Below are 24,210 nucleotides of genomic sequence, written 5' to 3' on the forward strand. Positions count from 1 at the left end.
CATGGTGGTTGGAACCAAAAATCTCCAATTTGAACTCATCAGTCCAAAAGGACAGATTTCCACCGGTCTAATGTCGTTTACCCGTGTTTCTTGGCCCAAGCAAGTCTCTTCTTCTTATTGGTGTCCTTTAGTAGTGGTTTCCTTGCAGAAATTCAACCATGAAGGCCTGATTCACGCGGTCTCCTCTAAACATCTGATGTTGAGGTGTGTCAGTTACTTGAAGTCTGTGAAGCATTTATTTGGGCTGCAATCTGAGGTTAGTAACAGTAATGAACGTATCCTCTGCAGCAGAGATAACTCTGGGTCTTCCTTTCCTGTGGCGGTCTTCATGAGAGCCAGTTTCATCATAGCTCTTGATGGTTTGTGCGACTGCACTTGAAGAATCTTTCAAAGTTCTAGACATTTTCCATATTGACTGAACTTTATGTCTTAAAGTCATGATGGATTGTTGTTTCTCTTTGCTTATTTGGGCGGTTCTTGCCATAATATGGACTTGGTATTTTATCAAATAAGGCTATCTTCTGTATACCACCACTACCTTGTCGCAACACAACTGATTGGCTCAAACGCATTACGAAGGAAAGCAATTCCACAAATTAACTTTTAACAAGGCACACCTGTTAATTGAAATCCATTCCATGTGACTACCTCATGAAGCTGGTTGAGAAAATACCAAGAGTGTGCAAAGCTGAAATCAAGGCAAAGTGTGACTGCTTTGAAGAATCTCAAATATATTTTGAATTGTTTAACACTTTTTTGGTTACTACATGATGTGTTATTTTATAGTTTTGATGTCTTCACCATTATTCTACAATGAAGAAAATAGCAAAAACAAAGAAAAACCGTGGAATGAGTGTGTCCAAACTTTTGACTGGTACAGTACATATATATATTTTGAACAGGATTATCTATTTTGGATGCATTTTGAATAGAATTGATGGAAAGCGAGAAAGACAATGACAGAACGCTCACGTGCGCACTGATTTCAAGCAACAATATTCAAGTGATATGCTGTTTTAAAACTCTACAGCTTTACAAATAAAATCAATCGAAACTGTGCAGCGGCAATTGTTGAATGGAAAGAGATTGTCAAACCAAGCCTTCGATACTGGGTTAGCCTACAAGGTAGGGAGGGAAGTTATTTTCTGTTTGTCGAGATTGACAGACTATTTATTGAGGTGTTGAAAACGCAAACCATGATATTGAAGTGCCAAAAGTCGGTATGTTTTGTTTATTGGTTGTGTGGTGCATTGGCACAGAAACCTGTCGGTGGAAAATGTGTTGCATATATTTAATGTAATTATACACATGCCATCAGAATGTTGAAAATCGGATTTCCCCATAGCTGATTATTGTCTGCAACTGGCTCTGATAGTGAAGTAATGAAACAGGCACGGAGAGTGAGCTCGTCTGTGGCGGTCAGCGAATCCTCAACCCTCTGGCCCGTAGCCCTGCGTGGCATCAACTGTGCCACAAAAAAAAGCATACCGAAGTGGCAACATAATTATCCACATTCATAAAGACGGGGTTACTACACATTTTGTGTGTATGAACAATACTCCACCACCTATACGTCGTCTTGTAATGATTTAGTTGATAACTTTAATAGCAAATTAAGGGCAACCATTGATGCCGTAGCTCCAGTAAAGTTGAAAAAGGACACATCCAAACAGAGAGTCCCTCAGATGAGTGAGGAAACTAATCAATTAAAGAGAAATTACAGAAAGGCAGAGCGGAAGTGGAGACGGTCAAAGTTGAAGGTCCATTATGATATCTGAGAGAGAAACTTGGCTTATAAAACAAGGCAATTAAAAATGCCAGACGGGTTCATTTTTCTAACTGTATCACTATTAATCAGAATAATTTGAGTGCTCTTCTCGATCATTAATGGTCTAATAAATCCTACCCCGCAAACCTATGTGAACTTTCCTCCACGTCTAAATGTGATGAGATATATTTCAGAGATAAGATAATCAACATTAGGCTGTGTATCAGTCAAGCTGATGATAAGACCTGATGATAAGTTTGATGATATGTGCCCTAGCCTGTCATGCAAAGCCACTGTGGATTTATTCTCCCTGGTTGACACAGACATACTCAGGAAAGTGATATCACAACTTAAGCCTTCTACCTGCCTTCTTGATCCTATCCCCACCACCTTCTTCAAAACAGTTTTTAATTGCATATCTGAAGTGGAAGCTATTGTTAAAAAAACTGCTATGGTGAAACCCCTTCTGAAAAAAAGTCAATGAAATTCTTCAACTCTTAGCTGCACAGAGACAGTCTTAGTTAAAGTGGTACACGATCTTAGAGCCAACACAGATGCCAAACAGCTCTCTGTCCTTGTACTCCTGGATTTAAATGCTGCATTCGACACTGTTGAACACGATGTCCTTCTGGACAGACTGGAGAGGTGGGTTGGCCTCTCCGGTCCAGTTCTACATTGGTTTAGCACTTACTTAACCGGTCAAGAGTTTGTCATCACCCTTGGTGAAGATAACTCAGAAAATACATATCTCATGTGGCATTCCATAAGGTTTGATTTTGGGATTAGTACTGTTCCGTTTCTATATGTTAACCCTTGGCAGCGTTATCAGAAAGCACAGCATTGATTGTTACTGCTACACAGACTATACACAACTTTACATTTCTGTGTCACCAGAGGATTTTAACTCCACAGATAAATTAGACAGTATTAGTGAATTAAATATTGGATGGCTCACAATTTCCTTCAGCTAAATCAAGACAAGACCGATGTACTTATTGTTGGAGCCAAAGCACAGAGAGAGAATCTGGATGCACATTTTAAAACACCAGGTAAAAAACCTAGGTGTATTTTAGATTCTGAACTCAATTTCGAATAACATACTAGGAATGTGACCAAAATAGCTTTTTACCACCTGAGGAACATTGCCAAGGTGTGTCCGTCTCTTTCTCGGGATGATACGGAGAGACTCATCCATGCTTTTATTGCAAGCAGACTTGACTACTGTAATGCTCTCCTGTCTGGTCTACCCAAGAAAGCCATTGGTCAACTGCAAAACATACAGAATGCTGCAGCACGGGTACTGACAAAGACCAGACAGAGAGCACACATTATGCCGGTTTTAACGTCTTTGCACTGGCTGCCTGTCAGTTTTAAAACTAATTTCAAGATTCTTCTATTGGTTTTTAAATCAATCCACGATTGTGCACCCAATACATGTCAGACATGCTATTTATTTATGTACCCAGTAGGTTCCCTAAGTCCTCTGGCACTGACCTTTTAAATATCCTGAAGTCTAGGACCAAGAAGCATAGAGAGGCAGCTTTTAGTTACTATCCCCCCAGCCTCTGGAGTAGCCTGTCAGAGAACCTGAGGGGGACCAAGAGGCATGGAGAGGCAGCCTTTAGTTATTATGTCCCCAGCCTCTGGAATTATCTGCCAGAGAACCTGAGGGGGACCAAGGAGGCATGGAGAGACAGCCTTTAGTTATTTTGTCCCCAGCCTTTGGAATAGCCTGCCAGACAACCTGTTGGGGACCAAGAGGCATGGAGAGACAGCCTTTAGTTATTTTGTCCCCAGCCTCTGGAATAGACTGTCAGAGAACCTGAGGGGGACCAAGAGGCATGGAGAGACAGCCTTTAGTTATTTTGTCCCCAGCCTCTGGAATAGCCTGCCAGAGAACCTGAGGGGGGCCGAAACGGTGGACATATTTAAAAGAGATCTTAAAACACATCTATTTAGCTTTGCTTTTCCTTAGGATGCCTTTTAGCCGTTCAGTTTTAATTTTTATTATTTTGTTTTTTATCCTCTCATGTTTGTTGTGGAGTAAATATTTAAGTTTTAATTTTCATTGCTTTTAGTTTCTTCCTCTGAAGCACATTGTGCTGCATTCTATGCTTGAAAGATGCTGTATAAATAAAGCTTAGTTTGATTCATTGATTTGACTACGCAGCTGCGGCAAGAGAACATTTTTCACTGGCTGTCAACTGGTCGCAAAAACAATCATTGATAGGCAGCTTAAACATCTTCAATTCAACCATTATTTTGTTAAAATACAAATCTAAATTTGTCAACAGCCATTCACAACAACCACAATTCTTCAGCCGCAAATAGAAGTGTGATTCACATCAACGCGCTATGTAGATATCAATAATAAGTAGTATCCGTGTCGCCCGTAGACTACACATTACCTCCAAACTTTTATTCAAGTTGGATAATCTTTGGATGCCGACAGCAGTCACACCACTGGAAGAAAAAGCTTGGACTGTAGCACACAAAAGCCGATTCCTGGTCTTTCCCGCAATCCATCAAGCAAATAGTGCTCTCTGACCAATTTAAATGCCCTTTTTCAATGCTGATATGAATGCCATTAAGAAAAAACAGAAAGGTGTCAAATATATCAACATATCAAGACCATTTCAAGGACAGCTTTTTTCCATCTACGTAACATTGCAAAAATCAGAAACTTTCTGTCCAAAAATGATGCAGAAAAATTAATCCATGCTTTTGTCACTTCTAGGTTAGACTACTGCAATGCTCTACTTTCCGGCTACCCGGATAAAGCACTAAATAAACTTCAGTTAGTGCTAAATCCTGACTAGAACCAAAACATTTGATCATATTACTCCAGTGAGCCTCCCTACACTGTCTTCCTGTCAAGGCAAGGGCTGATTTCAAGGTTTTACTGCTAACCTACAAAGCATAACATGGGCTTGCTCCTACCTATCTCTCTGATTTGGTCCTGCCGTACATACCTACACGTACGCTACGGTCACAAGACGCAGGCCTCCTAATTGTCCCTAGAATTTCTAAGCAAATAGCTGGAGGCAGGGCTTTCTCCTATAGAGCTCCATTTTTATGGAATGGTCTGCCTACACATATAAGAGACGCAAACTCGGTCTCAACCTTTAAGTCTTTACTGAAGACTCATCTCTTCAGTGGGTCATATGATTGAGTGTAGTCTGGCCCAGGAGTGGGAAGGTGAACGGAAAGGGTCTGGAGCAACGAACCGCCCTTGCTGTCTCTGCCTGGCCGGTTCCCCTCTTTCCACTGGGATTCTCTGCCTCTAACCCTATTACAGGGGCTGAGTCACTGGCTTACTGGTGCTCTTTCATGCCGTCCCTAGGAGAGGTGTGTCACTTGAGTGGGTTGAGTCACTGATGTGATCTTCCTGTCTGGGTTGGCGCCCCCCCTTGGGTTGTGCCGTGGCGGAGATCTTTGTGGGCTATACTCGGCCTTGTTACAGGATGGTAAGTTGGTGGTTGAAGATATCCCTCTAGTGGTGTGGGGGCTGTGCTTTGGCAAAATGGGTGGGGTTATATCCTTCCTGTTTAGCCCTGTCCGGGGGTGTCCTCGGATGGGGCCACAGTGTCTCCTGACCCCTCCTGTCTCAGCCTCCAGTATTTATGCTGCAGTAGTTTATGTGTCGGGGGGCTAGGGTCAGTTTGTTATATCTGGAGTACTTCTCCTGTCTTATCCGGTGTCCTGTGTGAATTTAGGTATGCTCTCTCTAATTCTCTCTTTCTTTCTCTCTCTCGGAGGACCTGAGCCCTAGGACCATGCATCAGGACTACCTGACATGATGACTCCTTGCTGTCCCCAGTCCACCTGGCCGTGCTGCTGCTCCAGTTTCAACTGTTCTGCCTTATTATTATTGGACCATGCTGGTCATTTATGAAAATTTGAACATCTTGGCCATGTTCTGTTATAATCTCCACCCGGCACAGCCAGAAGAGGACTGGCCACCCCACATAGCCTGGTTCCTCTCTAGGTTTCTTCCTAGGTTTTGGCCTTTCTAGGGAGTTTTTCCTAGCCACCGTACTTCTACACCTGCATTGCTTGCTGTTTGGGGTTTTAGGCTGGGTTTCTGTACAGCACTTTGAGATATCAGCTGATGTACGAAGGGCTATATAAATACATTTGATTTGATTTGAAATAATTATTTCAAACATCCTTTCTGAATTTCAAAGTGATCCTAGAAGTAATCTAATTTTTCTAAAGTATCTGTAATCTGATTACAATATTTTAGCTGTATTCAACAATATTCTATTTTTTTGTGTGATCAGTTACATCCATTACTCTCCAACCCTGGTCATGCAACACTGTTGTTTGAGATGAGATTAGCTGGGCCCAGCTCAAAAGTTGTGCCCTAAAAAGGGTGCCATTTGGGACACATTCTGTGTGTCTGAATAGGCCAGTAAAGTGTAGATTACAGGCCTGCTAATTAACTAGTCACAATCCGTCCTGATTCAACTGAAAACGTTGCCACCTCTCATCACTGTGCCGCCTGCTCTTACTGGCATAGCTCAATTAACTGCATTTGATGGATGGCCAAAGTACCCATCTCAAACAGTATATTACCCAATAATGCCTTATCATAAAGCGTGCTGCTTACAAATAACAAAGCCTGCAGTTATCTGCAGTAAGGAGGCGGCTTATAAGTCAGAATAGAGAACATTTTTAAAAGAAATTCCTGAGCAAGGACTAACAGAAACAAGAGACATTTTTAAAGCTTTTTTTAAGACATATTTAAATCAGTTACCTGATGGCCTTGCAGTGGAGGGCAGTCCCGGTGGTAGATGGTCTGATGTCTTGGCTCTCCTCCGGGGACAGCAGAGACGTTTCTCTGCATTCCTCCACCCGCAGTTCCCCCTCCCAGTCACCGGAGGCGCTGCCGTCTGGCTTGTAGGTGAATATGATTGTGGATTTCTGACTGGGGTCCTCGTTCTTGGCCTCAGAGAACCAGTGGTGGCGTTGGATGGGTGGAGGTGGCAGCATGTGGATGACCGTCCCGTCCAGCCCCACCAGCTTGCCCTTCTTCGTCTCCTTCTGTGCTTTCTCCCGCTGTTCGTCCTCATCCTTCCGCCGGCGGAAGAAGCTCTTGAAGGAGATCCAGCGTTTGGGCTTGGCGCTCTCTACCGCCACCCGTCTCCCCTCCCCTCCACCCGGGCTGGTCTCTCCATCACAGGGGCGCGAGGGGGAGCTGGAGGCGGCAGGCTTTGTCCAGTGGCCAAAGTGTCTCTGAAGAATGTTGGAGGCGTAGTATGGGGAAGAGGTGGATCTGGGAGGGGGGAATGGAGCGTTGGGCTCTGACTTCGTGGGGCTGGACAGGGGCACGTCTGCTGAGGCACTCTGGGATTTGGGCAGCTGTTTAGAGGGTGTGTCCTTCCTGGGTTTGGACAGGCAGCTGTCAGTGGAGGAGAAGAGAGACTTGGGTCGACTGAGTGTTTCTTTGGTGGCGTTGGGTGGAAGGGCATACAGCTCCTCGACACTGCAGGCTTTAGAATGTGGGGAAGGTGACTCTGGGGGAGACTGTGGGGGCTGGATAGAGGCAACGATCTGGGACAACACAGTGCTGGCCTTCTCCCGGTGGCCCGTCCCAGTGCCTGATGATGACAGTGGGATGTCAGTGCTCCCCTCTTTGCTGGATGTTGTTTCCCCACTGATCTTGAGAGTGCGCCCACGAGAGGCTGAACTGGAGCTGCTTTTGGCCAAGGTGGCAGCGACAGTGAGAGGAGTTGGAACAGCAATCGATGTGGCAGCTGAAGGAGAAAGAGAACCAGCAGCCAAGCTTGCAGCTATAGTCAAGTCTTTAGCGGTTCGAGCGGTTAGCTCCTGGCTTATCAGCGCTGCTGCAGCGGCTTTCCTTTCTCCAGCAGCAGCTTTCTCCGATGCCGCTTTACCAATAGTTTTCTCTGTAGGAGAAGGTTGGACACTCTCCGAGGAGCCGACCTCCTCATAAGTGTGGCTAGCCACTCTCCCGTCCTTTGTTTGAGGCATTTCACCGCTGAGACCCAGGAAGCTCTTATACACCGCCAGGTTGTCGTAAGCACTTGGGTTGATGACGATGGGCACCTTGACTGCGTTCTTGGACCTGCGGGAGTATGTGGTATCATCCCGGATGATGATGGGGAAGGGGGGCATCCCTGCATTGTTGTAACTGTTGAACTTGATCTCGGACAGGTTAGGGGATTTCACAGGTACAGTCCGAGAGGAGGAGAGGCCAGCAATGGGGGAGGTTGGGGCTGACTTGTGGCTGCAGTGGCGAGGTGGGACGGCAGGGCCAGATGCTCCAGTGGACTCCAGATCCACTTTGGCGATCTTCTGACGGGGACTGGTGCTAGACGTCCACACCTCCTGGTAGCGGATAGCACCTGGGTGCTTGCTGGCCTTGCCCTGGAAGACAAACGGTGTGGCGGATGTGGGGGAGATGGGAGATGATGGGGACATGGGTGAGGCTGAGGACACTGGCTGGCCTAAGGGGGAGATGGGGTAGGAAGAGGGGCTAATGGGAGTCTTTGGCTGTTTGGGAGTGCGTTCTTGGTTTTGTTCCTCTGGGTTAGCCATGGATGCAGACACGTCCACCACTGTGTAGGGCTTACAGATAAGATGCTTCTCCAGGTTAACCACACGGTAAGGTTTGGCTTGCTCCTCTGTGGGGCTGAAGCTGATCATCACTGGCTGCCCGGGAAGAGCTTGAGGCATAGGTAAGCCCTCCCTGCTGTCCTGATCATCCAATTGGATTGCGAGAACAGCCTTGTGGGTTTCCGTGACCTTGGGTGGACTGACAGCCTTCTGGGTCTGTTGTTCCTTGTCTGTACCAGCAGCCTGGAGGGCCGGTGTTCTGAAAGCTGAGGGGGGGTGCAGACCGTTTCTCAGGGGGCCACAGGGAGCACTGCTGCTGCAGCTGGAAGTGGTGCGTAAGTCCTCCGGCAGCGATGATGAGGACTCTGGGGAAGTGGTGCACTCCGAATTGGAGAGAAAGCCGCTGCCCTGCAGGTCACCAGGGCCGTACGGAAGGAGACCGTGGCCTCCATTGGAGTCTGTGGAGGGGTATCCATTAAGGATCTCATCATAACTGTCGTCATAGTCCACGGCGCAGATCCTCTGGAGTGAGCGGTTACGTAACGGTACAGTGTTCCACTTCTTCCCCTGGGCAAAGGGGACTGGGGAGAGTGTGGCGGCACGGAAGTTGGCGAAGCGCGGCTGGCCCCGCATACGGATCTCCATGGCTAGAAGTTCCTCGTCACTCTCATCCCAGCTCTCGTGTTCATCGTCGTCGTTAACTTCACTTTCGTCATCTTCATCCTCATCATCGTCCTCTCCTTCGCTGGAGAACTCAGGGTAGCAGAAGCGCCCTCCTTCGGTGCTGATGACCTCCATACTGTTGCTGAGGGACACCCGCTTTTGGGCAGCCCCTCCACTGCTGCTGCTCCCAATGGCCAAGCAACCAGAAGCGGGGAGTCCTCTCTCTAATGAGCGCTGGAAGGAGCTGCTGATGCGCCCCAAAAAGAGGTCCTTCGACCCGGACAAGGGGCTGGGGCTAGGGCCAGAGCCCAGGCCCGCAATCTCCTTGAGCATGTCAGTCAAACCATTGCCATTCCCACGGGGTGCGCGCTGACTGCGCTGCCTGTAACGCTCAATCTCCTCCACGGCATATTCCCCTTCATTGTTGTTAGGCCCGCCGGGCTTCTTGCGGTTCATCCCATTTCGGGTCCAGACGGTAAAGGCAGAGGTTTTGCCGGGTTCACCAGCGTCTGGTGGCCGATGTAGGTTGCCCTCCAAGTCCATGTCGGCTGAAGAGCAGGACAGCATCATGGTGGGCTTGACAGCGATTGTGGGCTTCTTAGCCACGGGAGGGCGGAAGTGACCAGAGCGGGTTGAGACACCGTCACCGCCTCCCCTCTGGGAGCTGTTACCGTTGGGTCTAGTTCCAGCAGGGGGTTGGCTCTGTTGTTGGGGGGGTTGCTCAGGGGCAATCTTCTTCAGGCCACCCTCGGCCAGGCGGTGCAGGCTCTTGGGCTTAAAGCAGTTCTTGCACTCGCCTGGTTTCCACACATGCTCCGTGAAGGTGTTGCAGGCAGACATGGCTGCTGTCCTGGTGAGGCAGCACGGTGGGTCAGTGGACAGGAAACCCCTCCATGGGAACCACAAAGGCAGGGGAATGGACTATTCTACAGCACCGCTGCTTTCCGGTTAACCCTCAGACCTAGCAGAAAGACTCAGCCTGAAAGAAAATGAAACATGGCATTATTAAACTGTCATCTCACAACATTTGTTTATATCTATTTAATTGTTTCAGCATAAAACATAAAAACTTTAGTATTACGTTTGTTTAATTCAGTATACTTGACATGAACACAGAGTATTCAATGTATTATTGTTTTTTAAAGTAGCCAAAATGATGAAATATTTTCATTTTCAGAATGACTAACACTTTTTGAAAAGGGCACCAAAAGATATTCAAAAAAGGGTAAAGGGTAAATGTATACAACCCTAAAATGAGAGAGGGTAAGTGCCTAACGTATACAGCCCTAAAATGAGAGTGGGTAAGTGCCTAACGTATACAGCCCTAAAATGAGAGAGGGTAAGTGCCTAACGTATACAGCCCTAAAATGAGAGAGGGTAAGTAAGTGCCTAACGTATACAGCCCTAAAATGAGAGAGGGTAAGTGCCTAACGTATACAGCCCTAAAATGAGAGAGGGTAAGTGCCTAACGTATACAGCCCTAAAATGAGAGAGGGTAAGTGCCTAACGTATACAGCCCTAAAATGAAAGATGAATCGCACATGTGAGGTTTTATGACTTTACTTACACAATTTTTTTGTGAGGTAATAATATTTGATAAAATATGTTACAAATCCAGACATGGCTTAATGACTACTGAATGTACACTTTAAGCCCATGGGTGTTACAAATATGCCCAACTTTTAAATAATCCATATTTATTATTTTCCAAATGTTGAAAACTTATAAATGGACATTTATGTAAGCTTAAATTCTAATCACTTCCCTTAAAGTTAAAATATATTGATCATTACTATTCATGGTAGTAGCATTCATATCCACAGAGGTTTTTGTTCATGCCAGCCAGTACACACCTCGTAAACAAAACAACTAATTAGACTTCAATCAAGACGGTGTGTTACTGCTTGGCTAGAACAAAAACCTGCACACACACACCAGACCTCTGTGGATTAGACTCCATGCACAAAGACCTACTTTAAATTAATTATGCGTATGCCACAAAGCAGGACTACATTTATAGAGATCTCCCTCATAAATCAACAGCAAGGACTTAGGGTGAAGACAAACTACACCACCGGTCAAAAGTTTCAGAAGTCTACTCATTCAAGGTTTTTTTTTTTTTTAATTTTTAAACTATTTTCTACATTGTAGAATAATAGGGATGACATCAAAAAACTATGAAATAACACAGATGGAATCATGTAGTAACCAAAAAAAGTATTTTTTAAGTATATTTTATATTTGAGATTCCAATTCCTCCTTCGGCCGCCTTTCCTTCCAGTTCTCTGCTGCTGGAACGACTGGAACGACCTGCAAAAATCTCTGAAGCTGGAGGCTCATATCTCCCTCACTAACTTTAAGCACCAGCTGTTAGAGCAGCTCACAGATCACTGCACCTGTACATAGCCCATCTGTAAATAGCCCATCCAACTACCTCATCTCCATACTGTATTTATTTATTCATGAATCTTGCTCCTTTGCACCCCAGTATCTTTACTTGCACATTCATCTTCTGCACATCTACCATTCCAGTGTTTCATTGCTATATTGTAATTACTTTGCCACCATGGCCTATTTATTGCCTTAACTCCCTTATCTTACCTCATTTGCACACACTGTATATAGACTTTTTGTTTTATTTTGTTCTACTGTATTATTGACTATGTTTTGTTTATTCCATGTGTAACTCTGTGTTGTTGTATGTGTCTAAATGGTTTGCTTTATCTTGGCCAGGTCACAGTTGCAAATGAGAACTTGTTCTCAACAAGCCTACCTGGTTAAAACCTCTTAAGTCTACCCCCTCCTTTTTCGAACATTCTGTTAAAAATCGCGCAACTTTTCAGCGTCCTGCTACTCATGCCAGGAATATAGTATATGCATATGATTAGTATGTGTGGATAGAAAACACTCTGAAGTTTCTAAAACTGGTTAAATCATGGCTGTGACTATAACAGATTGTGTGTTTCATCGAAAAGCGCAAGAAAAACTGCTCTCTGAAAGCTAAAAATAATTTCCATGCGTCACTTTCATGGGTTGTTAAAAGGGCACAAAATTAATTATGGACCTGCATGCAATTCCTACAGATTCCACACGATGTCGCCATTGTCGTCATTTTCCAGGGACTTTTTTGTTGGTAAATCCAACTAACTGGATTCAATTTCTTCCGGTCTCCGCCAGGATGTTTTGAGGTGCACATTTTCAGCCATTGATTTGAAGACGAGGAGCTATTGAATATACATCGCCCTGTAATCATTTTGATAGATTATAAACGTTTACTAATACCTAAAGTTGGATTACAAAAGTATTTCGAAGTGTTTTGTGAAAGTTTATCGTCAACTTTTTTAATTTAAAAAAATGACGCTGTGTTTTAAAACAATGTTTTTTTCTGAATTACACAGCTTCCATAGAAAGCTATTTTGGGTATATATGGACCGATTTAAACGAAAAAAAGACCCAATAGTGATGTTTATGGGGCATATAGGAGTGCCAAGAAAGAAGCTCGTCAAAGGTAATGAATGTTTTATATTTTATTTCTGCGTTTTGTGTAGTGCCGGCTACGCTAAATCTTTGTTTACGTCGCATTCAGGCATTTTGGGGTGTTGCATGCTATCAGATTATAGCTTCTCATGCTTTCGCCGAAAAACATTTTAAAAATCTGACTTGTTGGCTAGGTTCACAACGAGTGTAGCTTTAATTCACTACCCTGCATGTGCATTTTGATGAACGTTTGAGTTTTAACGAGTACATTTAGCATTTAGCGTAGCGCATTTGCATTTCCAGGTGTCTACTTGAGACATCTGCGTCTCAAGTAGGAGCAAGAAGTTAAATAAAGGTGAAATACATTTTTTTTAAATATACTTGGGGTTCTGAAGAAGCACCCCTTTCTCCATATGTGCATCAAAACTTCAATGGTCTGTCACATACACACACTCTGGTCTGCAGTGACCCTCTCCAGTAAGATCTGTCCGCAATTGAATTCATTGCAGCACAGACATTCCTCTTTTGTCGACATGGTCGGACAACACCCACATACGAACCACCAGTCAGAGTCTGACCATGGCTACCCAGGATCATGAGCTGCTTGCTGGTCTCACAATTCTTGTTCTCACTGTCTCAACTGATCTTCAGTGTATTCCGGCTCAAATAAATGTCATCCAGCTCTTCTTGGAAAGAGGGATAAGAAGCAGCCATTCAAACTACTTAGCAATCTCGGATAAACAGTGCAAGGGTAACAAAGGTCCCCGTGAACCTGAAGAAACTAGTACAGCACCCATAGGGCTCCAGTCAAGCTGTAGTCTTTACAAAAAAAAATGAGTCAACCTAGATATCATGCAATGTCGTGGCAGACAGGAACATCGTTGAGACAAGTCCAATGGCTTTATTGAACAAGAATAACCATTTCTACTTGCTGCTAGCGTGATCGCCAAAACACAAAGGCAATAGCATTAATTGCTTCAAAACATGAATCCATTCATTTTTTTGATCAGACAGCAGGCTCAATCAACTGATGATTGTGGACTATAGGAAAAAGAGGCCCGAGCACACCCTCATTCTCATCGACTGGGCTGCAGTAGAGCAGGTTGAGAGCTTCAAGTTCCTTGGGGTCCACATCACCAACATGGTCAAAGCACACCAAGACAGTCGTGAAGAGGGCACAACAAAACCTATTCCCCCCCAAGAGACTGAAAAGTTTTGACATGGGTCCTCAGATTCCCAAAAGGTTCTACAGTTGCACCATCAAGAGCATCCTGACGGGTTGCATCACTGCCTGGTATGGCAACTGTGAACGGCCCAGTACATCAATCACCGGGGCCAAGTTTCCTGCTATCCAGGACCTCTATACCAGGCGGTGTCAGAGGAAGGCCCTAAAAATTGTCAAAGACTCCAGCCACCCTAGTCATAGACTGTTCTCTCTGCTACCGGACGGCAAGCGGTACTGGAGCACCAAGTCTAGTTCCAAGAGGCTTCTAAACAGCTTCTACCCCCAAGCCATTAGACACTTGTACATCTAGTCAAATAGCTACCTAGACTATTTGCATTGCCCTCCCCCCACCACCCCCTCTTTACACCACTGCTACTCTCTGTTGTCATCTATGCATAGTCACTTTAATAACTCTACCCACATGTACATACTACCTCAACTAACTGGTGCCTCCGCACATTGACTCTGTATTGGTACCCACCTGTATATAGTCTCACTATTGTTATTTTACTGGTGCTCTTTAATTACTTGTTACTTTAAATCTCTTATTCTTATCCATATTATCTTGAAACTGCATTGTTGGTTAGGGGCTCGTAAGTAAGTTTTTCACTGTATGGTTTACACCTGTTGTATTCAGGACATTTGACCAATAAAATTAGATTTGATGACATTGGATATACTCTCCTGGAGTGAAAATTCTAAAATACCGCTATGGTGCATAATTATGTCTGAAACACTCATCACGCAGAATTATGTAGGGAAAAAGGAAAACAACCCAAGTGTGACGTTTCCCTTTAACAATTGAACATAATTGACTAAAACTGTAATGTATACAACAATATATAATTTTTTATTTAAGATCAAATTCTTATTTTCAATGACGGCCTAGGAACAGTGGGTTAACTGCCTTGTTCAGAGGCAGAACGACAGATTTGTACCTTGTCAGCTCGGGGATTTGATCTTGCAACCTTTTGGTTACTAGTCCAATGCTCTAACCACTAGGCTACCTGCCGCCCCAACTGGTTCACCCACATGAACTGGTTGAAACATTTAAATAGCTGAATTTATCCAAAGATGGAAGTGGGCTTAATGGGTAAATGGGCTGACACATTTGCATGAAAAAGTCCAAATGGAAATCAAAACCAATCCATGCATGCATTCAGAGGTGACAAAAACACACAGCACTGCTCCCTTCCCTCCATTAGGTGGCGATGCATTGCAATGTTTTCTCTGTCAGGCGCAGAGTAACTCCACTGAGGAGTTACTGCTCCTCAGCTGAGCCTGTGAGGCTATGCGGCCAGCGGGTCAGACATTTCCCTGGCCTATTTTTGGACTGCATCTCTGTGCAGTTGCTAGTTACAATCAGCCAGGCTTACATGGGATCTACAGACTGACAATGCCATAAAGTCAGGCCCCATGCTGAGATCTAACTGCATCGGAGGAGCTAGGGCTGGGCAGGTCTTTTCAACTGAATTCAGATTTGTTTCATTTCAGTCCAAACAGTACGGATTAACTTGATTTTGCAGTGTCAACAGAAATAACCAGGTAAGTGACTGGTACCTTGGTGTAGTTAATATAACTACTATAACTAAATAAATGCTCGGTAAGTAATGCTTGACAGGTAATTCAGCTTTGACCAATGATCAGAGCTTGTTTGCTGTATTACCATGGGCTATAATAGTGGACAATTAGTGGCTGCATTATAGTGAATTATGACTAAACTAACTACTATATGACTAAAATGATGATTCAGAGGAGCAAACCAGATAGATACGCTTACTGGCAATTCAAACAAGGAGGACCAAGACAGATGTACACCAGTTATCTGTGAGAGCTCAGTGGTCAAACACTTCCTGTTTTCAAGAGGATACCAGGTCACACTTCCATGTGGCCCGTGTGGCGACAGGAAACCACATCCTTGAGAACCCATTTTGTAGTTTTCTCCTTTCAGCTTCATGTTCTGCAGTCATCACTTTTAATGCAGTCTCTCCATCCCTGTAGCCCAGAAACGGAATAGGTTATAATTTGTGGCTAGAGCTGTAATGAATACAGCATTTATAGAGTGAGGAAAAGTACCACTGGATATTCTCCTCATCACATATTGTAAGTTCATGAAAAGGATCATGGGTTTTGAAGCCTTTGTGCTCTCAAAGTTGCATGTCCATTCATAATATAAGCAAGGTTCAATATAAATAAAATAATACATTTACAATTCTTTACTATTGTCTCAATTGACCGTTCCACCCACTCGCTCGCGCACTTTGCCTGCCTTGGGCACAAATTAAAATACACATTTGAGAGAAATCAAGTCAAATTTGAAATGGCACGCCGCTGAGGCGTCCAATTAAACTGAATGTTTCACATAATTGTAATTTCACATAATTGCCGTCCACCACACACTGAACAGGTAGGGTTTCAGATGTTTTCAGGAGATTGGCAGGGACTTTGCTGTCCTTGATTCAGGGGTAAGCTGGTTCCACCATTTGGGTGTCAGGACAGAGAACAGATTTGACTAGGCTGAGCGGGAGCTGCCCTTCCATAGGGGTGGGAGGGCCAAGAGACCAGAGGTGGCAGAACGGAGTACTCGTGTTGGGGTGTAGGGTTTGAGCAGATCCTGAAGTTAGGGAGGGGCAGTTCCTCTTGCTGCTTCATAGGCAGATACAATGGTCTTGTAGTGGATGTGAGCTTCGACTGGAAGCCAGTGGAGTGTGCAGAGGAGCGGGTGACATGGGAGAACTTGGGAAGGTTGAACACCATGCGGGCTACAGCGTTCTGGATAAGTTGTAGGGGTTTGATGGCACAAGCGGGGTTGAGTAGTGAGAGTACGTGCAGACTCTGAAGTCAAAGGGGACGCAGCCATTGGCAGGGATGAGTTGATGAGGGAGGTGAGGAATGGGAGAAGGTCTCCAGAGATGGTCTGGAGAAGGGAGGAGGGGATGGGGGTCGAGCAGGAAGGTTTTCGGGAGGTCGGAACTGAATAGTTGCATGATTTCATCTGGAGAGAGGGGAGAAAGAGGTCACGGCATATGGTAGTTCTGTGTGAGTGGGACCAATGGCCTCATTAGGCTGAGTGAATGAGGAGTGCTTATTTTCTAAGTGGTTCACAAAGTCGTGCGCAGAGAGGGAGGAGGGAGGTGATGGGGGGAAAGTTTCCTAGGGTTAGAGGCAGAAGCTTGACATTTAGAGGGATAGAATGTGGCATTAGCAGCTTATACAAAGGAGGAGAAGGGAGTAAAACGATGATAGGTCCTCCAAAAGTTGAGTTTTCCTCCATTTTCGCTCAGCTGCCCGCAGCCCTGTTCTGTAAGCTCGCCACGGAGTAGGAAGGGAGGGCCGAACCGACCGGGAGGAAAGAGGACTGCGAGAGATAGGATGTGGAAAGGGAGGAGAGTAGAGTAGGGTAGAAAAGGCAAAATCAAGGGACAGAAGGGAGAAGGATTTAGCAGAAGGGAGAGAGGATAGGCTAGAAGAGGAGAGAGTAGTGGGAGAGAGATTGAAGATTGCAACAGCGCATAACCATCTGGGTAGGGGCTAAGTGGTTAGGGTTGGAGGAAAGGGAGACAGAAAAGGAAACTAAGTAGTGATCAGAGACCTGGAGGGGGGTTCTAGTGAAATTAGTAGGCGAACCACCTGTAGTAAATATGAGTTGAAGCATATTGCCTGCCTTGTGAGTGGGAGGGAGGGGACTGGGAAAGGGCGAGGTCAAAAGAGGCAAGGAGGGGACAGAAATTAATCGAAGGTAGACGTTGTGAGGTTGAAGTTGCCCAGTATGAAGAGCAGTGAGCCATCTTCAGGAAATTAGCTTATTAAGGTGTCATGCTCATTGAGAAACTCTCTAAGGGCACCTGGTGGGCGATAGATGAGAAAAATGTTAAGCTTGAGTTGACAAGAGACAGTGACCACATGGAAGTCAAATGAGGAGATGGACAGGTGAGTGAAGGAGAAAAAATTAAATATCCACTTTGGAGAAATTAGTAGCCCTGTGCCACCACCGCGACAACCCAATGCTCGCAGACTACGAGAAAACACATAGTCAGATAAAAATAGGGCAGTGTTCTCTGGGGTGATCCATATCGCTGTCAGGGCAAAAAAAAGTCTAGGAACTGAAGGGCAGCATAGGCTGAGATTTCCTTGGTGTTCTTGACCACAGATCGGCAGTTACAAACGCTGCCGGAGACCAGGAATTCCAAATAGAAGGGTTGAAGCCAAGGGGTGGGGAGCGTCTGTAAAGTCTACAGGGAGAGGAGCGAACAGGTATGGAAAACACACACATTGCTGACAAAGCTACAAAAGAGCAAAATGAGATCTGAAAACAACTAGGTGAGATACTCAAATGAGAGTGGTGTGAAATCTTTCTCTCTTTCTGTCGTTGAATAACTGCAGAACAACTCAGCAGAACCGTGTTAGTTTTGGCTCAGAGACCTCCGCTGCCACGGCTGCCACTGAGAAAATAAGGGAGACTGAAGTACTAACAGTAATAGCTAATTGCATACCAGACAGAGGTGAAGAGCACACCTCGTGGTACTAATTACTGACTGTCTAAGAGAGGAACAACCACTCCCCCTCCAATAGAGCCACTGATTACGAAAACAACAGTCACAACTATGTTTTACTCCATTAAGAGATGACTAGGACTGCAATCCAGTCTTAATTTAGTAAAAGAAAAATAGTGATGAAAATACTTGTCAAACACCTATTTATTCAGTGGCAGATAATTGATTTATTGAATTTATTTGACAATTTGTAAAAAATCCACACATAACAGCGCTCCAGCTGGTGACGCCTCCACATACAATTTAAGAAAATCATCAAGGACAACACAATAAAGCTTAACATCTTATTTCCATTGTGGTCCTTTTGAAGAGGGAAAGTGGGAATACAACAAGGTTAGGCGGCGATGTATTGACAACAGACAATGAAAGACAATTGTTGTTTGTTTCACAACATTCGATAATTAATACAATTTCCGTTCCTAATAAACAACTATTGACAGGTACATCTTCCTTGTCTCACATACCCTTAATATAATATATACAGTTGAAGTCGGAAGTTTACATACACCTTAGCCAAATACATTTAAACTCAGTTTCACAATTCCTGACATTTAATCCTAGTAAAAATTCAGTTTTAGGTTATTTAGGATAACCTCTTTATTTTAAGAATGTGAAATGTTAGAATAATAGTAAAGAGAATGATTTATTTCCGCTTTAATTTCTTTCATCACATTCCCAGTGAGTCAGAAGTTTATATAGACTCAATTAGTATTTGGTAGCGTTGACTTTAAATTGTTTAATTTGTGTCAAACGTTTCGGGGCAGCATTCTCCAAGCTTCCCACAATAAGTTGGGTGAATTTTGTCCCATTCCTCCTGACAGAGCTGGTGTAACTGAGTCAGATTTGCAGGCATCCTTGCTCTCACACGCTTTTTCAGTTCTGCCCACACCTTTTCTATAGGATTGAGGTCAGGGCTTTGTGATGGCCACTCCAATACCTTGACTTTGTTGTCCTTAAGCCATTTTTCCACAACTTTGGAAGTATGCTTGGGGTCATTGTCCATTTAGAAGACCCATTTGCGACCAAGCATCAACTTCCTGACTGATGTCTTGAGATGTTGCTTCAATATATACACATAATTGTCCATCCACATAATTGTCCATCCTCATGATGCCATCTATTTTGTGAAGTGCACCAGACCCTCCTGCAGCAAGGCACACCCACAACATGATGCTGCCACCCCCGTGCTTCACGGTTGGGATGGTGTTCTTCGGCTCGCAAGCCTCCCCTTTCTCCTCCAAACATAACAATGGTCATTATGGCCAAACAGTTATATTTTGTTTTATCAGACCAGAGGATGTTTCTCCAAAAAGTACAATCTTTGTCCCCATGTGCAGTTGTAAACCGTAATCTTTTTTTTATGGTGGTTTTGGAGCAGTGGCTTGTTCCTTGCTGAGCGGCCTTTCGGGTTATGTCAATGGAGGACTCGTTTTACTGTGGATATAGATAATTTTGTACCGGTTTCCTCCAGCATCTTCACACGGTGCTGTTGTTCTGGGATTGATTTGCACCTTTCGCGCCAAAGTACGTTCATCTCTAGGAGACAGAACACGTCTCCTTCCTGAGCGGTATGATGTCTGCGTAGTCCCATGGTGTTTATACTTGCATATTATTGTTTGTACAGATGAACGTGGTACCTTCAGCCATTTGGAAATTGCTCCCAAGGATGAACCAGACTTGTGTAGGTCTAAAAAAAAGATTCTGAGTTCTTAGCTGAAATTTCTTTTGATTTTCCCATGATGTCAAGCAAAGAGGCACTGAGTTTGAAGGTAGGCCTTGAAATACATAGACTCGAATTATGTCAATTAGCCTATCAAAAGCTTCTAAAGCCATGACATAATTTTCTGGAATTTTCCAAGCTGTTTAAAGGTACAGTCAACTTAGTGTATGTAAACTTCTGACCCACTGGAATTGTGATACAGTGAATTATAAGTGAAATAATCTGTCTGTAAACAATTGTTGGAAAAATGACTTGTGTCATGCACAAAGTAGATGTCCTAACCGACTTGCCAAAACTATAGTTTGTTTACAAAAAAATTGTGGAGTGGTTGAAAAACGAGTTTTAATGACTCCAACATAAGTGTATGCATACTTCCAACTTCAACTGTGCACACACACACACACACACACACACACACACACACACACACACACACACACACACACACACACACACACACACACATTATAATAAACAACAAGCACCAAAAAGGCAGACCATATGCTATCCCGGGAATTTCCCTCTCCGCCACCTACTTTAATCGTACCACTCACTTTTGAGACATGCTACAATTTAGCCATTTTTTCAGTGAGAACTTGAAACTACGTATGGAGGTTATACATTTCTAACTCTTTGGAAGATTATTCCAAAGAATGGCAGCCGAGTATTAAAATGTTTCTTTCCCCATAGCACTTTTAATCTAAAAGAAACAACGTCAGTTTGACTCCTTCTAGTTGAATAGTTCTGGTTATCCCTTACTAAGTTAAAGTAGTTACATAAGTATCTGGGGACCATACTGTGGACAATCTGATGTACAAGACACAATTTTATCTGAGCAACTCTTTCCTCCACTTTAAGTCACCTAAGGCTTTCAAGGTAGGAATAGTCAAGATGCGAAATTGCTGGATGTTTAAGAATAATCCTGACTAATTTGTTCTGAGATGTCTGCAATTGATTTTTGAATATCTTGGGGGCACTATTGTACCAGAAAGAGCATGCATAGTCGAAGTGGCACTGAACAAGAGCCCCTGCCAATGTCCCCATTGCATTCTTATCCACATACAGTGCCTTGCGAAAGTATTCGGCCCCCTTGAACTTTGCGACCTTTTGCCACATTTCAGGCTTCAAACATAAAGATATAAAACTGTATTTTTTTGTGAAGAATCAACAACAAGTGGGACACAATCATGAAGTGGAACGACATTTATTGGATATTTCAAACTTTTTTAACAAATCAAAAACTGAAAAATTGGGCATGCAAAATGATTCAGCCCCTTTACTTTCAGTGCAGCAAAATGATCCAATGTTGACCTAAATGACTAATGATGATAAATACAATCCACCTGTGTGTAATCAAGTCTCCGTATAAATGCACCTGCACTGTGATAGTCTCAGAGGTCCGTTAAAAGCGCAGAGAGCATCATGAAGAACAAGGAACACACCAGGCAGGTCCGAGATACTGTTGTGAAGAAGTTTAAAGCCGGATTTGGATACAAAAAGATTTCCCAAGCTTTAAACATCCCAAGGAGCACTGTGCAAGCAATAATATTGAAATGGAAGGAGTATCAGACCACTGCAAATCTACCAAGACCTGGCCGTCCCTCTAAACTTTCAGCTCATACAAGGAGAAGACTGATCAGAGATGCAGCCAAGAGGCCCATGATCACTCTGGATGAACTGCAGAGATCTACAGCTGAGGTGGGAGACTCTGTCCATAGGACAACAATCAGTCGTATATTGCACAAATCTGGCCTTTATGGAAGAGTGGCAAGAAGAAAGCCATTTCTTAAAGATATCCATAAAAAGTGTTGTTTAAAGTTTGCCACAAGCCACCTGGGAGACACACCAAACATGTGGAAGAAGGTGCTCTGGTCAGATGAAACCAAAATTGAACTTTTTGGCAACAATGCAAAACGTTATGTTTGGCGTAAAAGCAACACAGCTCATCACCCTGAACACACCATCCCCACTGTCAAACATGGTGGTGGCAGCATCATGGTTTGGGCCTGCTTTTCTTCAGCAGGGACAGGGAAGATGGTTAAAATTGATGGGAAGATGGATGGAGCCAAATACAGGACCATTCTGGAAGAAAACCTGATGGAGTCTGCAAAAGACCTGAGACTGGGACGGAGATTTGTCTTCCAACAAGACAATGATCCAAAACATAAAGCAAAATCTACAATGGAATGGTTCAAAAAATAAACACATCCAGGTGTTAGAATGGCCAAGTCAAAGTCCAGACCTGAATCCAATCGAGAATCTGTGGAAAGAACTGAAAACTGCTGTTCACAAATGCTGTCCATCCAACCTCACTGAGTTCGAGCTGTTTTGCAAGGAGGAATGGGAAAAAATGTCAGTCTCTCGATGTGCAAAACTGATAGAGACATACCCCAAGCGACTTACAGCTGTAATCGCAGCAAAAGGTGGCGCTACAAAGTATTAACTTAAGGGGGCTGAATAATTTTGCACGCCCAATTTTTCAGTTTTTGATTTGTTAAAAAAGTTTGAAATATCCAATAAATGTCGTTCCACTTCATGATTGTGTCCCACTTGTTGTTGATTCTTCACAAAAAAATACAGTTTTATATCTTTATGTTTGAAGCCTGAAATGTGGCAAAAGGTCGCAAAGTTCAAGGGGGCCAAATAATTTCGCAAGGCACTGTATTTGGAAGTTCTAGCCAGGAACCTAATTTTATGGTTCACTTTGGCGATAACATTTTGTCAGACGGTTATCTAGCACACATCCAAGATACTTAACAGAGTATTTTGCTGTGACTACTATGCCACCTACTACCACCTTAAAATCTGGGAATTTCCACAGTTTCACTTTGGACCCAAACAAGATGGACTCTGTTTTTCCAAGTTGAAGTGACAGCTTATTGTTATATAGCCATTTACTGACATTCAGAAGTTCAGCACTGAGGGCTTTCTCAACTACATTTTTGTCTTTGTGGGAAACCAACAGTGCAGAATCATCTGCATATAGGAAAAGGTCACATGTACAGGCAGATTTCAGATCATTTATATACAATAGAAATACAAGTGGACCCAGCACACTCCCTTGGGGTACCCCACAGTTCAAGACTTTGGGTTTAGACAGGTTTCCCATCCACATTCTGTTTTTCTTCCTTGCAGGTAGGAGCTGACCCGTTTTACTGCAAAGGATTTAAGGCCCATGGCTCTTAGTTTGATTAACAGAACCTCATCCACTGTATCGAACGCCTTTTAGAGATCTAACATACCAATAACACAACATTTCCCTCCGTCTTCCTTCCTTACTTCCTTCCTTATGTGCTCAGTCAGATATAGTAGACAGGTGTCAGTGAAATGGGATTTCCTGAAGCCAGATTGGAGCTCATAGAATAGGTTATGTAAGGAAATATAGCTGTCAATCTGGTTGAACATAATATTTTCCATGACCTTCGATAAAGCACACAGGATTGAGACAGACCAATATTTTCCATGATCTAACTTATTCCCTTTTTTATATAAAATAATGACCTGTGCAATTTTTAGTTCACTGGGAAAACACCATAGTTCAATAGACAGATTCACAATGTACGCTACACAGGGGGATAATTACCATAGCATCCTTTAGATATCTGGCAGGAATATTGTCAGATATCTAAAGGATGCTATGGTAATTATCCCCCTGTGTAACGTACACTGTGAATCTGAAAACCATGCCCAGTTCATTCACAAGTCACCTCTCTGCTTGGCAACCTTTCTCCAATCTGGTGGCAAAACAAATAAGGCCACGCCATGGCTACTCTCCCGGTGGTACAAGCTCCACATAGAAAAGGGGGCGACGTTCGGAGCAACTTCAATTATCGCGTCGATTCAAACAACACCGAATGCAAGTTTTCCACATGGGAAGATAGCGTTTGCACCCAAGTTCACAGGGAAAAAAATACTACCAACCTCAAGAGACATCTGAAAGTATATCATCCCAAAATATACGCTCAGGTAATAACAGATTGATAATGCTAGCTAGTTAGTTTGCTGCACCTACAGTATGAGACCACTACTTATGACAGAACCTTGATTACAATATAGCTACAGTATGTCAAGGGGCAGGGCTCTAGACTGCGACCATTTAGTCGCATTTTGTGACCTTTTGACTTAGCTGAGCGAGTAAATGTTTTAATTGGTCGCATCAGTGCGATCTGAACATTCATTACATAGTCACCTATTTTTGCCCACTAAAACCATGATTTGGTCA

General features: G+C 43.8%; 1 protein-coding gene across 6 annotated transcripts in view; it reads right to left on the minus strand.

The window, feature by feature from the left end:
- LOC139368081 (pseudopodium-enriched atypical kinase 1) overlaps positions 1-24,210 on the minus strand; it is a 258,200-nt gene that overhangs the window by 43,601 nt on the left and 190,389 nt on the right. For all 6 annotated transcript variants that reach the window (XM_071106672.1, XM_071106657.1, XM_071106665.1 and 3 more), the window contains one exon: positions 6,528-9,992. In XM_071106672.1, the coding sequence (XP_070962773.1) occupies positions 6,528-9,853 (3,326 nt within the window). In that variant the 5' untranslated portion in view covers positions 9,854-9,992. The remainder of the gene's footprint in view (positions 1-6,527; positions 9,993-24,210) is intronic.

This window comes from Oncorhynchus clarkii, chromosome 2 (assembly GCF_045791955.1).
Source record: "Oncorhynchus clarkii lewisi isolate Uvic-CL-2024 chromosome 2, UVic_Ocla_1.0, whole genome shotgun sequence".
NCBI classification, from domain to species: domain Eukaryota; kingdom Metazoa; phylum Chordata; class Actinopteri; order Salmoniformes; family Salmonidae; genus Oncorhynchus; species Oncorhynchus clarkii.